Raw genomic sequence first — 14,054 nt, forward strand, 5'->3', positions numbered from 1 at the left:
TTTGAATTGGCAGTATCTGGAGACGGGAAATGAAGTGATCTTTAAGCAAATCTGGTGTCTCGAAAGGACGGTTTCGATCGACCTTTCTCGTATAATCGCCGCTTTTCCTCGAGTGCTTCATTCACTGAAAATATTTTAATACTTTCGTTATACGATTCTCGAATACGAGAAACAGGAAGGAGATGTTACATATACCACGTTAATTTTTCTTAACCTTTTCATATCACTTCTCCAAACATTTCCAAACGAATCAAAATTGATCACCTCGAAAAACTCAAAACACTTTCCAAGCGAAGTTAACATTAAATTAACTGTTAAAAATCCCCAAGATTTTCGTAGCCAAAAATCGGAGCAAAATAAATTCGAGGACGGAAAGGGGAGGGGCGGAAGTGCATCGTTGTTCGACAGCTGGAACGGAATCTCCCCTCCTCCCTTTCTCAGAGCAGCGCCACGCGAAGACGAGCACGTGGAGGAAAGAGACGACGTTCCTTTCCCATCCTTCTCTCTCCCATTCACGCATATAATAATAATGGAAAGAGAATCGTGTCTCCCGCGAGACCACGTGAAGCGAGCACGTGGAAGAAGAGGGACGAACCATTCTATCTTTCTCTCTCTCTCTTTCCATTCTTCCCCTACCATCCTCCTTTTTTCATCTCCTACTACTCCCTTAATCCGCTCGTTGTTCACTCGTCTCACGCCTTGCTATCCTTCCTCCTCCTTCTGCTTCCTCCCTCCCCTCTTTTCCATCGCTTCATTGTCCCTTTCCCTTTCCAACGAACGTTGTTGTACGGTGGCACGATCGCGCGGCGTGGTCGACAGGTAGAGGAGACAGGGAAGAGACAGGTGGCGGCCGGCCGATATATTCACGATGCCGGCGACGATGGTGAAAAGCAACAGTGGCCAGTGGCCGCGATCCCTCGTCACGAGACCCACTGCGTTCTTATTCCCCCGAATCTCTATTCGAGAAGGACAAAGGTGAATGATGAGTCGGTGCTCGTATCGAGAAGTGTTACTTCGAATTTGGTTATAAAGAAATGTTGTATACGTGAGTTTAATAGTGCGATCTTTCGAGTGAATATTCGGGATAAAATTTCGATCGTGCGTTTCTTAGGATTTTTAATGGAAGAGAGGAATAAAAATTCTACGACGTTGAGATAAAGAACGGAGGTTTAATCCTCGGATAGAGATAGATGTGTTCTCGAAATCGAAATAATTTGTTAACGGACTCTGACATCCGGATGTTGTGTAGAGATTTGCAGGGTAATCAAGTTTGATTGGTACTTGGTGGCGACGATAATTAATGCCGGGAGGTAATTAAGTTTGATCGGTGGCCAGGCGACGATTACCGATCTAATTAACCTTCGTCCACGCTCCAAGATTACGTTACGATTCAGTTTTCTGCATCTGAGTTATCGATTCTTAACTTTAAGTGTTGAGAGATCGAAAAAAAAAGCTACTTTTACGTGAAATTTCGAGAATCGATGGTGGCGATGAGAATATAGAGCTTGGTCAACGGTGAGATCGTTCTTGGTGACTGTGAAAGTGGAACGAAGTGCGTTGTTTCGAGCGTCTTTTGTTATCGGAAGAGCAAGTGGCGGTGGTGGAACGAGCAGCAGCAGCAACAGAGCAGCACGCAACGCGCGTAAGTGTCGATCGATATTCAAGTATTTCGTATATTCTGTAACGAAAGTGATCCTGGCCTTGTTTCTCTGGATCTCTTCAAGATGCGCCACCGTAATTGTGTATATACATATTCTTGGGGGGATTCGATCGTTGCGAATGTTGCTTGATATTCCGTACGCGCGTGGATGAGTCACTGAGTTCTTCTCCACATGCCTGCAATCATTCGACGTTGAAGAATTGTTAATTCCTTGCCCTCCGTTGGGGAAAGAAAGGCAAAATATGTGATTTAATATTTTATATACAAATTTTGTTTAAAAAGATCCTCGAGCACTGTCGAAATTTTGCAAATCGACGATAATAAAGTTGGATCGAAATTTTTTAAAGTTGGATGAATCACGGATGTTGGAGAATCGTTAATTCCTTGCCCTCCGTTGGGGAAAGAAAGGCAAAATGTGTGATTTAATATTTTATATACAAATTTTATTTAAAAAGATCCTCGAACACTGTCGAAATTTTACAAATCGGATAATAAAGTTGGATCGAAATTTTTTAAAGTTGGATGAATCACGGATATTGGAATCATTCGACATTGAAGAAACTCGTTAATTCCTTGCCCTCCGTTGGAGAAAGAAAAGCAAAATGTGTGATTTAATATTTTATATATTTTTTTAAATTTTATTTGAAAAGGTCCTCGAGCACTGTCGAAATTTTGTAAATCGATGATAATAAAGTTGGATCGAAATTTTTTAAAGTTGGATGAATCACAGATGTTGGAGAATCATTCGATGTTGGAGAATCGTTAATTCCTTGCCTTTCGTGGAGAAAGAAGATGAAACGTGATTTAATATTTTATTTATTGTTACAGATATCGAAAAGAATAAGTAAATTAACGAATTATATGATAAATCTCGAAATATAAAGGGTGTTCCAAAATTAACGCAAGATTTGAATTAAATATAAAAGAGAGTTTTTAGTATTTAGATATTTATTTTTTAAGTGAATCATAAAGTATCATAGAATCATAGGATAGGGTTATTTATGGAATAACACATCGGGCAAATGACTCTCAGTTATCAAACTGTTCTTTTTTTGCCAACAACTTAATGCAAAAATGGCAGCAAATTCAAATCTTGCTTTAATTTTGGGACACCCTATAAAATATCAATTTAGAAAATTTTAAATAATAATGGAAAAAAAATTATTATACCAATGTAAAGGAACGTTAAACGTAATTTTGAAAAATAGATAGAAGAAGGTAAATTAAATACATTACATTCGTCGAACGCGCATCACTCGCTATACTATTTTCAATTACGAGAAACGAAAGATACAAGCTGTAAAGTCTGTGAAAATTCGAAACGAAACGTTTATTAACATGGATTTAACGCGTTACTTTGCTTTGTTTCAACATTCCTCCACGAATATCTCATATATTAATCGCGTCGAAGCTAAATGTAAAATTCGTATTTCAACGTGGAGAAGACGAGATCGGTATTCGAATAATTTAATAAACGAGCGAGTGTAATTTTTTCTCGTTCGAAGAAGTCGAGCTTTGTTCCTAAAATTGCTCCGCCTATTCGTTGAATTTTTCCTTTCATCTCGAATATCGAAATGCCTTAAAAAGAAATAACGCAGTTGCCGATTCGAGATTGAGTTGGTATAAAAAGTATTGAATCGACATCGACTATAAAAAAAAAAGGATAAATGAATCGATGGTAAATTGTAGGGGCATTAGAATGGGAAATATTTGTTCGATAATATTTGAAACGAATATCGCTGTTCAAACACGTGCAAACTAGAATCATCGTTCTCGAATCTTGCCACGTACACCGAAATCGTACGTAATCCAAATTAACGATAAGGATTTCGATAAGAAGATTCTTCGATGGAACGGAGAAGAAAATAGAGTCTCGAATTCTAACGATTTTTGTGCTACTACGTATTATTGGTGTTCAATCGAAATCGTGCGTGTGTCTGTCGAAAGTTAAATTTAACTCTCATTAAAAATATAATCTCGATGTTCGATAAAGGAAAAACGATTCGTACCTTCCTCTGAAAAAATGGAAAAATTTCAAAATTTTTTTATACTCGACGTTTTAATAACGAATGAAAGATACGTATCGACTTTGACTATTGCCAAGGAATGATATTATTTTTTATAAAATTTAATAAAATCGATAGGAAGCAGATATACATAAAAGATATTTTCATAATTGTCTGCATGGTTATATTCATTCCAGTGAATTCGTTTCGAAAATTCATCGATACGAATGTTTCGCGAATTAATTGCAAATTTTTTTCTCTCGTACATCTCGACGAAAGCGCCCCCATAATTTATCCCAAATCGATTTCCGCCATTTTCTCCGCGATATCGGTGACCGAAAGCATACCTTTGCCGAATTTCACTCATGGCCGAAATATATATATATATATGTGTATAACGCGGAGAAGTAGTGGAAAGCGAACAAAAGGGAGGAAACGTTTGCTCGTTCGAATCACGTATCTTGCTTTCTATTTATCCATCGACCCTGTCCACCGACAGGGATCCGTTTATCGCCGTATCCGCAAAATTTATATCACCTTCAAGAACACTAGTCCTCCCCCCGGCGTGTGGAGAAAACGTAAAATATTTCGGATTGAATCGTTGACCACGCTCGAAAGTCGCTTGGACGAGAAATTTTGAAATTTTGAAATTTTTTTTCTTTCACACTCGTCGTTTTTAATTTTTGGAAAAATAAATGCGTGGTCAAAATTATTCGTGAATTAGTATTTATGATTCATTTATACGATCGGAAATCTTTCGAAGGATTAATATAACGTTGAATGAATATGGAATAAATTTGATGAATTTTGGTTAAAAGTACTGTTGCGCGATTCGAGAAGTTTGAAAGGTTTAATTACTCGTGAAATGAGTTTGATTAATTTCGAAAGTGTGATTTATGAGAATTACCGTTGTGTGTATTCCAACGCGAATAGCAGACAATTACAAAATTTGTTTAATTCATTACACAAACTACGAAAAGTCGTCTTATGTATTATTCATACGCGAGTTACCATCTGTCTCTCGATTTACATTTCAAGTTTCTTTCGCGCAATCCTATTCTCCTTTCCAAACCTATCGTTATATCGCGAATCTTGCGAATCGAAAATTTTCCAAAAATATTCGTTTCCCCAACTTTCAATCGAAGCCCGCATTCAATCGAAAATTTAAATATAGACAAATCTCTGCGAAAGGTCCCATATATATTATGCTCCTGTCGATAACGATAAATTTGCATACGAATATATCCTCGCTATAATTTTCCCTCTCGCATCCATTTCAAAAAACGATGATGATGATCCAAGAATTAAAATTTCATCCTTTCTAATTTTTTCCAGAAACAACCGACACCTTCAAACGCCTTTAAACAATTCAAATCCTCTCCCCAAACCCCAGAGAAGAATTGAAAAATAAATTTGCATACGAATACATCCTCGCTACAATTTTCCGAATCCATTTCGAAAAACGATGATAATTCAAAGCAAACAAGAATTAAAATTTCATCCATTCTAAAATTTTTCAGACGATACCTTCAAACGCCTTCAAACAATTTAAACCCTAGACAAGAATTATAAAATAAATTTGCATAGGAATACATCCTCGTTACAATTTTCCTTCTCGAATCCATTTCAAAAAACGATGATGATGATCCAAAAATTAAAATTTAATCCATTCTAATCTTTTCCAGAAATAATCGACACCTTCAAACACCTTCAAACAATTCAAACCCTCTCCACCCCAGACAAGAATTGCAAAATAAATTTCCATACGAATACATCCTCGAATACAATTTTTCCTCTCGAATCCATTTCGAAAAACGATGATGATCCAAAGCAAGAATTAAAATTTCATCCATTCTAATTTTTTCCAGAAACAATCGACATCTTCAAACGCCTTCAAATGTCTATGATCTCCTGAAGAAACAATTCAAACCCTTTCCACCCCAGAGAAGAATTGTAAAATAAATTTGCATACGAATATATCTCTCGAATCCATTTCGAAAAACGATGATGATCCAAAGCAAAAATTAAAATTTCATCCATTCTAATCTTTTCCAGAAACAACCTTCAAACGCCTTCAAATAATTCAAACCCTCTCCACCCCAGAAAAGAATTGTAAAATAAATTTGCATACGAATACATCTTCACTAAAATTTTCCCTCTCGAATTCATTTCGAAAAGCGATGATGATGATCCAAAATAAGCAAGAATTAAAATTTCATCCATTCTAATCTTTTTCAGACGACACCCTCAAACGCCTTCGTCTACGATCCCCTGAAGAAACAATTCAAACCCTCTCCTCAAACCTCAGACAAAAATTCAAAAACTCATCGCTCGACCGAATGATCCGCGATCGAGATGGTGATCGCGAGCGGATCCGCGTGCGGTGGGGCGTCAAGCAAGCTTAGAAGGTCCCGAAGATTGTCCTCGACCAGGGGTTTGAAGCGAGTTGCGGTCGGTGCGAGTTGGAACGAGGAAGGGATCGAAACAAGATCCGGCAAGACGTCGACTATGAATTGGGAGTTGAACGAGAGGATCAGCCTGAGCAGCGGGTCGAGCCCCGGCTTGGAGGTTCGGCCGGACGCGAGGAGGGGGATAGAGTTGAGCGGGAACCGGAAAAAGGGGGACGCGTGGTCGTGGAGAAACGGAACGGGACTGGAGCTGATGAACGTGTCGGGATTCCAACAACAGCAACAGCAACATCAGCAGGGGGAGCAGGATAAGAGGCGTGGCAGGGATACGTCGTGGCCGATCGAGGCCGATTCTACGGAGAGGAGGGAGAAGGGGGGCGTGATCAAGAGCGACTCCAAGTACGAGATAGGGATGATCCCAGGGAGCGAGCCGGGATCATCCGGGAAGTGGGGCAAGCAGAGGAGGCAGCAGGCATCGTCGTCCGTTGGTGGATCGTCCAAGTCGCGGAAGTCGAAGGGCGAGAAGGAGGGGGAGAGGAAGTGGGTGGGGGGTAGGAAGAAGACGGAGAAAACGAACGACTCGATCTCGAAGAGGTTGGAGCTGATACACGAGCTGAATCAGAAGATCCTGGCCAACTACGAGCGGTTCCAGCAGAGGTCCAGGTCGAAGAGTCACGGCGCGAAAGAGGGCAAGTGCGAGGGTTCGAGGTCGAAGAAGGAGCAACAGCAGGGGGGCAATGGCAGAGGCCGCGGATCGGGGACGGATGAGGGAGCGTCGAGGGAGGCGAGAAAGGAGGAGGAGGAGGAGGACGTCGAAGCGAAGCAGAGGAAGAGTAGCAGTAGCAGCAGAGGCGCGAAGCCGGCGCAAAGATCGTGCAAAGATCAAGATTCTTGCCCGAGGGAGAGAAAGGTGGACGCGTCGAATAAGAAACAACAATCCTCCAAGCCCTCCTCCTCCTCGTCCTCCTCCTGCTCTTCGTCCAAGTCGAGGACGTTTCGGGATAACGACAACTTCACGATGGCTGCGAGGCCAGGTTTCTGCGAGGAGGCTGAGGATAAGAAGGAAGCCGAATATTGCAGCGGATCATCACGAAACGAGGAGAGGAAGAGCGTGTTTTACTCAACGAGGAGGGACAAGGACGATCGCGAGGACACCGATCATCTGGGGAGCTCGAGATTGTATCCGGAGAGATGCAACGATCGGTCTAACGAGGCGAGGACGGACGATCTCGAGGAGATCTCGCACTCTGAGGAGGCGAAGATCGAGCATGAGATCTCCGAGGAGAGGGATCGGTCGGCGATCGACGAGATCCCGCGAGGAGGCTGCAAGGAGAGGTTGTTGGACGGGGAGGAAGAGGAGGAGGAATCGGCGTGGGAGAGGAGGAGGAAGGCGACGAGCGCGACGGGGAAGAAGAAGAAGAGGAGGGACAAGTTGGGGAGCGAGGGGTTGGCGAGCGAGAGCGGCGGCGGTGGTGGGTGTTCGGTGACGAGCGGCGGCGAGCCGATGACCGGGGCGAAAGTGGCCAGGCTCCAGGAGACGTTCGACTCCTCTTGGGACTCTGGCGTGGGCGTGGATGTCGGGAACGGTGGGAGCGGTTGGGTGAGGATACACACGGGGATCGAGAGCAGCCTCGTCTATCTCACCGTCGATACCACGGCGAGAGACGTGTGCAGGGACATGCTGTTGGGCGACGACTTGTCTCTGTTTATGCAGGTAAGCGGACCAGCTCCCCCCCCCTCTCCAACTTTCGTGGCTAATTATTCATTTGATTTACGACGCGCAAAGGTTGCGCGCGACCGCCCCGGTTAATGAGAGAGGGACGAACATGCTAATGAGGTACCGCTGCTCCGTCTAAACTCCGAGTACGCGTCTTTGCCACGATGGGAGAAGGATGTTTGCTTCAAATTCAAACGTTTTTCTTTTCTTTTCTTTTCTTTTTTTTCGTCTTGTTTCCTTTCAACGCTCAGTTCGTTTCGAAGTGAAGAAGTTGAGTAGGTTTCTTTTTTTTATTATGATAGTTGGAAGAAAATAACAAAAAGAAAGAGGATCGATCGGTTTTATTTTAAAATAAAGATAGTTGGATCATTATATATATATGTTGAGTTGGCAACTAAGTAATTGCGGATTTCAGTTGAAGTTGATGAAGACCTAATCGAAGCAATAATCGATTCGGATCGTCACAGTACAACTCGTGAGATTGCAAAGAAGCTTCATGTATCGCATACATGCATTGAAAACCACTTAAAACAACTTGGCTATGTTTAAATACTCGATACATGGGTTCCTCGCGAAATGAAAGAAAAGCATTTAACGCAACGCATTAACAGCTGCGATTTGCTAAAGAAACGTAATGAAAATGATCCATTTTTAAAACGACTGATAACTGGCGATGAAAAATGGGTTGTTTACAACGATATCAAGCGGAAAAGATGCTGGAGCAAGCCACGTGAACTAGCTCGAACAACATCAAAAGCTGATATTCGTCGAAAGAAGGTTTTGTTATCAGTTTGGTGAGATTACAAAGGAATTGTCTATTTTGAACTCTTACCACCCAACCGAACGATCAATTCTGTTGTCTACATTGAACAACTAACGAAATTAAACAATGCCGTTGAAGAAAAGCGGCCCGAATTGACAAATCGAAAAGGTGTTGTATTCCATCGTGACGATGCAAGGCCACACGCATCTTTGGTCACTCGGCAAAAATTATTGGAGCTTGGTTGGGATGTTTTGCCACATCCACCATATAGTCCTGACCTTGCACCATCCGATTACTTTTTGTTTCGATCTTTACAAAACTCCTTGAATGGTAAAAATTTCAATAACGATGATGATATCAAATCGTACCTGATTCAGTTTTTTGCTAATAAAAACCACAAGTTTTACGAACGTGGGATTATGATGCTGGCTGAAAGATGGCAAAAGGTCATTGATCAAAATGGGTAACACATTACGGAATAAAGTTATTTAGTTCCATGAAAAAATTGTCTTTGATTTTCTAAAAAAAATCCGCAATTACTTAGTTGCCAACCCAATATATATATTCTTTGGATAATTTTTAACGAACGATCTATCATCGATACATTTACACTTGCTCGAGGATGATTCGCTTTAAAATTGCGTCTTCCGTTTTCTCTGTCGAGGTCGCAACAACGAGCGTCGCCATTGTCGTCTCGAGCTTGAAAAAAAGAAAAAAAAAGAGAAAGGAAAGCACGCGGCGTCGAGACAAATATGAAACGTCGCCGGCAAGGAATTTTAAAGGGTGAAACTTGAAGTGATAAAAAAAAAAGCGCGCGATTTAAGAAAGGGAAGAGAAGAAAAATGAAAGGAAGGGAAAAATGGGGGGAGGACAAGGTAGAGGACGTCAACGGTTGAGAATAGGGAGAAAGAATGGGGAGGGGAGGGGGAAGAAAAATACGAGAAGGTTTTCACGGAATATCACGGTGGACTTTATCTCGTACTCGAACGTTAACGACGTCTACGACGGACCGGAAATCCTGACGTACCGCAATATCTCTCTCTCTCTCTCTCTCTTTTTGAAGGGATCCCAGCGAGACGATTTCGTTTCGGTTGAGAAAGGATGGAGAGAGTTATCGTTTCCTTTTGATGAAAGAAAGATAAGCGTGTGTGGCTTATCTTGTCTGTGTTGCGCGCTTTCGAACTGAAATTTCAAGGGTGAATGTCTTCGCGGCTGAAAAGTACGAGCGAAGAGAGGAAAGTTTTGGAAAATATGTGATTGATGCGACGGATTTTTCTTTTTTTTTTTTTTTTTATTTTTAAGAACTTCACCCTGATTTATCGATGAGAGATCTTTGTTGAATTTTAATACGAATTTGGATGTAAAAGAGGGAGGGAGGGGATAAGAAATATTAATCTCGCGAGATAAAATTTAAAGTTGAGAGTTTAATTCCGTTAGAGAAAATATAAAGGTTCTCGTGCGGAATACGAGATTTTCTATTTAAAGGATCGTAATGGTTGAAATATTACAATAATAATATTTGTAAACCAACCGGTTCACTCGAGTTGCTTTTATTAACCTCCCTCTTTGTACATTTGCCGAGCAACAAACATGTATATTGGAAACGTGATCGTTCCGAATCTCCGATATCCAATAACATCGTCTCCCTGCATTTTGGGTCACGTTAAACCTGATATTAGTAGTAGATAGAGTAAAGTCAAAGGCTCGACGAGACGTTCGAATATATATATATATAACGTCCCATTATACGATTATAATCAAACTCGTCGAAACGTTGCTTTCCTTTGAAGAACCATCTTCGATAATAATAATGTACACAAATTATCGAAGATCCATCGTCCATCCATTAACATCTCAATTACAAAATAGATCCTCCCCTTTAACCCCATTACCTTAAAATCCTCAAAGAAAAAAAAAAGAAAAGAAAAGAAAAGAAAAACAATCAAAGATACTCTTTCGAGGAAAACGTTCTCAAAAACGCATCCCAATTATTTCTTATAAAAATCTTCAAGAAAAGCTCTCCCCAGTCCAAAATCGCGAGACGAGGAAGCAGAGCAAATCCACCCCAAAGATACTTTTTTCGAACGCTTCCCTTTTCCTTTCGATCCCTCGAAACGAAGTTTTGTCTCCTGAATCCTCTTCCCTCGACAAAACATCCCTCTTTGACGCGCGGGGTGGGTAAAGAATGTAAAAAGAGGGACGGGCGCATCTCCGCGCTTTCCCCGTCCGGGGACAAACCGATTTCTCGTACACGGGGACCACTCAGTCAAAACTTTCCTTCCTTACCCCTTTACCACGAGATAGAGAGGGGAGGGGATTGGGCGGGCTGCCTCCTCAAAGATAACAAGGTACGCGCCAGTAATCAAAGGAGACTCAGACTTAAATAGCGGGCGTGCCTCTTAAAAGAAGCTCTCGAGGTGGATACACTCCACTGTCACAGCCGCTGCTCAAAGTCAACCCTTGCGTTTGTACAGACGGCCGCAATAATGACGCTGATGGATTTTCGTGTTTTCGTTTCATCTGTTTCATCCCTCTTCCCCCTCTTCCTATATGCTATTTATACACGATATCGTTACGGGCCCGTTTCCTAAAAGTCTTCTTTTCTTTTTTTTCTTTTTTTTTTTCATTTTTGGTTTGCCCAAGTGTAAGATGGTTTAATGTTTCCAATGAAATTTAGAGCGAAAGAATTTTTTTTTTTTTTAAGAAATTTATACGAATTACGTTTTGTGATTTCTTAACATTTCTTTCTTTTTTTATTTTTCGTGGATTGGTTGGTTTTTTTTATTCATTGTTTCCAATGAAATTTAGAGTGAAAGAATTTTTTATTTTTCGTGGATTGGTTGGTTTTTTTTTACATTGTTTTACATTGTTTCCAACGAAATTTAGAGTGAAAGAATTTTTTTTTTTTAAGAAATTTATACGAATTACGTTTATGATTTTTTAAAATTTCTTTCTTTTTTTATTTTTCGTGGATTGGTTGATTTTTTTTACACATTGTTTCCAATGAAATTTAGAGTGAAAGATTGTTTTTTTTTTTTCAGAAATTTATACGAATTATGATTTCTTAAAATTTCTTTCTTTTTTTTATTTTTCGTGGATTGGTTGATTTTTTTTTAAACATTGTTTCTAATGAAATTTAGAGTGAAAGAATTGTTTTTTTTTTCAGAAATTTATTACGTTTATAATTTCTTAAAATATCTTTCTTTTTTTTATTTTTCATGGATTCATTGGTTTTTTTTTACACATTCGTATATTCGTTGATTTGTTCAAGTATGATTTAACAGAAGAATTCAAGTAAGAATTTTGAGAGTAGATTAGTATCTCCATAAGAATTTGTGCGCGAAATGTTGTGTACGTTGAATTTCTTCTCTTCCGAGATATCCATACTCGTGTAAACGTCCTACTTCTTTTCGTCGAGTAGTTGCACGACTTCCACTCTTGGAATTAACTGATCCTGCTACCATGAACAAAGAAACTACTCGCTGCGTGTATTATAATCCATGAAACGTAATAAACGTAATGAACCGATCGAAAGATTATTTTTTATTTCGAGAATTTTTAGTATTCGATGAATATTTGTAATCGAAATTCTTTTATTTGATTTAAAGAAGTTTAAAATTTTTCTTCTTCTTTTAATTAATCGATGATTTTTTTTCGAGGTTTCAGTTAATTTTTTTTTCTTTTATATTCTTTTATATTTTATTTGGTGAAATTTTAAAGTATTTTTTGTTTTAATAAGACAATAATTTTTCGAAATTTTGTTTTCTTTTGAAGGAGCGAATCTTCGAGATTTCTTAGCATTTTTAATCGATTTTGCTTTTCCTTTTAAATGTGCTATCGTTTTCGAAGCTATTTTTTCAACAAATTGTAAGTACACATGTTTTAAATATTCGAACAATTTAATCTTTCCAAAGGAAAAAACTTAAACCTTTTATTTTTAACAATATTGTTAAAAGTGTTACGATAAACCTGAAACTTCTTTAAATGCTCGAAGGGATCGCTCTCCTATAGTTGTGAATAAGCCAAGAAGAGAAAGCCAAGAAATTCCACGGTTGTCTCTCGAACTGCCAATTTAATATCTTAATACATAAATATATAAAAATAACTTTTCTCGATTCTTCATCTCGAACAACAACCAACGAATTTCAAATTCCATTGCTAAACGTATCGATGCCTTTATTTCCTCGATAAAACTCTCTTCGTATTCTTAATATAAATCTCATTTACGTCTTATTTCGATCGATTCTTACGTTTTTGATAAATCTCTCTCTCGAAAGAGTGATAGATACGGGTGGAAATTCGTTAGAGAGCGGAACGGTATGCGAACGACTGGAGAGCAGCTGTCGCATTCGAGGCCATCGTTGAAACAGGTGTCCCCTATCCGAGAAACTGTGGCAAGGAAGTCAGGTAGTTGGTAACACGTGACTGACCGGTTCAAGCCGCGAGAACAGGTGTTTAATTACATAAGGGTTGGGACAAGTTCGCGCTGGCTTACGTGTCCGTCTCGCTACGAGTTTCGCAGGAATTTTACCGCAGCTATGGGAAACTCCTCCTGCGAGTTATCGTCCGGTTTCCGAAGCTACCAGTTTTCACGATAGAAATAAAATAAACGGGAATTCTTTCGAGAATTTAAATTAATCCAATATTTGTAACATTGTCATCTACATTGAAAGAATCTTAATCCTATATCGTTTCGAATATACACGATCTTAGCTCGCAAAAATTTTCGATTATGGACCTTCTTTTCCTTTTTAACAAATGTTTCGTACATTTTATAATTAACATTAACATTACAAACATTTACATTTTAAAATATTTTTCCTTTCTTTTGTCCCTCTTATTATAAAATCGGCCGATTGTATTCCACGGAGATAGAAACAATAACGCGATACGATTAACGATGAAATTAGCGTCGATGTTATAAAATTAATGGCAGCGTGATGAACACCGTGGTGAATTCGAAACGAGCGCCACGTCGACTTCCCGTCCAGCTACCGCGACAAATATTTCCACCGCTTCCTCTCCTCCGTTTAAATGTATCCACGTTACGGATCGAGGGTTGTTGTAATCGATGCAGATAGTAACGCGCGATTAAACTGGAATCGCGATTCATCGGGGACTCGGATTTTCGGCTTCGCTCGCGCGGAATCGCGTTTCAACGTGGAAAAAGCGAGCGGGAAGAGCGGCGATCCGTTCGATCCGCCGCCGATCGAAAACCTCGTTATTTTTTAATTAATTTCATCCTCTCTCTCCCCTCCACTTTGACCGCCAGACGATAAAAAGCAATCTTTTCCCCGCTGAAAATTCGAATTGTGGAATTAAATTTAAACCACGTTAAACCAATCCTCGTCGTCGTTCAACTTCTTGTTCTGTTTTTTCGTTCTTTTTCCATCGCTTTTCTTTTTTTTTGTCTGCTTCATCGTCAACAATTAAATTATCATCGAAGGAATTTAACTCAAACTTGCAACAGTATTCAATCTTATTCTACCATTGTCATTAT

General features: G+C 39.7%; 1 protein-coding gene across 1 annotated transcript in view; it reads left to right on the forward strand.

Annotated features, from left to right (window-relative positions):
- The first annotated feature begins 838 nt into the window (after nucleotides 1–838).
- LOC410926 (PH domain leucine-rich repeat-containing protein phosphatase 2) overlaps nucleotides 839–14,054 on the forward strand; it is a 109,713-nt gene continuing 96,497 nt past the window's right edge. Inside the window, exons 1-2 of the mRNA XM_026439470.1 lie at nucleotides 839–1,642; nucleotides 5,905–7,788. Of these exons, the coding sequence (XP_026295255.1) occupies nucleotides 6,022–7,788 (1,767 nt within the window). The 5' untranslated portion in view covers nucleotides 839–1,642; nucleotides 5,905–6,021. The remainder of the gene's footprint in view (nucleotides 1,643–5,904; nucleotides 7,789–14,054) is intronic.

Source organism: Apis mellifera, linkage group LG3 (genome assembly GCF_003254395.2).
Source record: "Apis mellifera strain DH4 linkage group LG3, Amel_HAv3.1, whole genome shotgun sequence".
In the NCBI taxonomy this organism is placed as follows: Eukaryota; Metazoa; Arthropoda; class Insecta; order Hymenoptera; family Apidae; genus Apis; species Apis mellifera.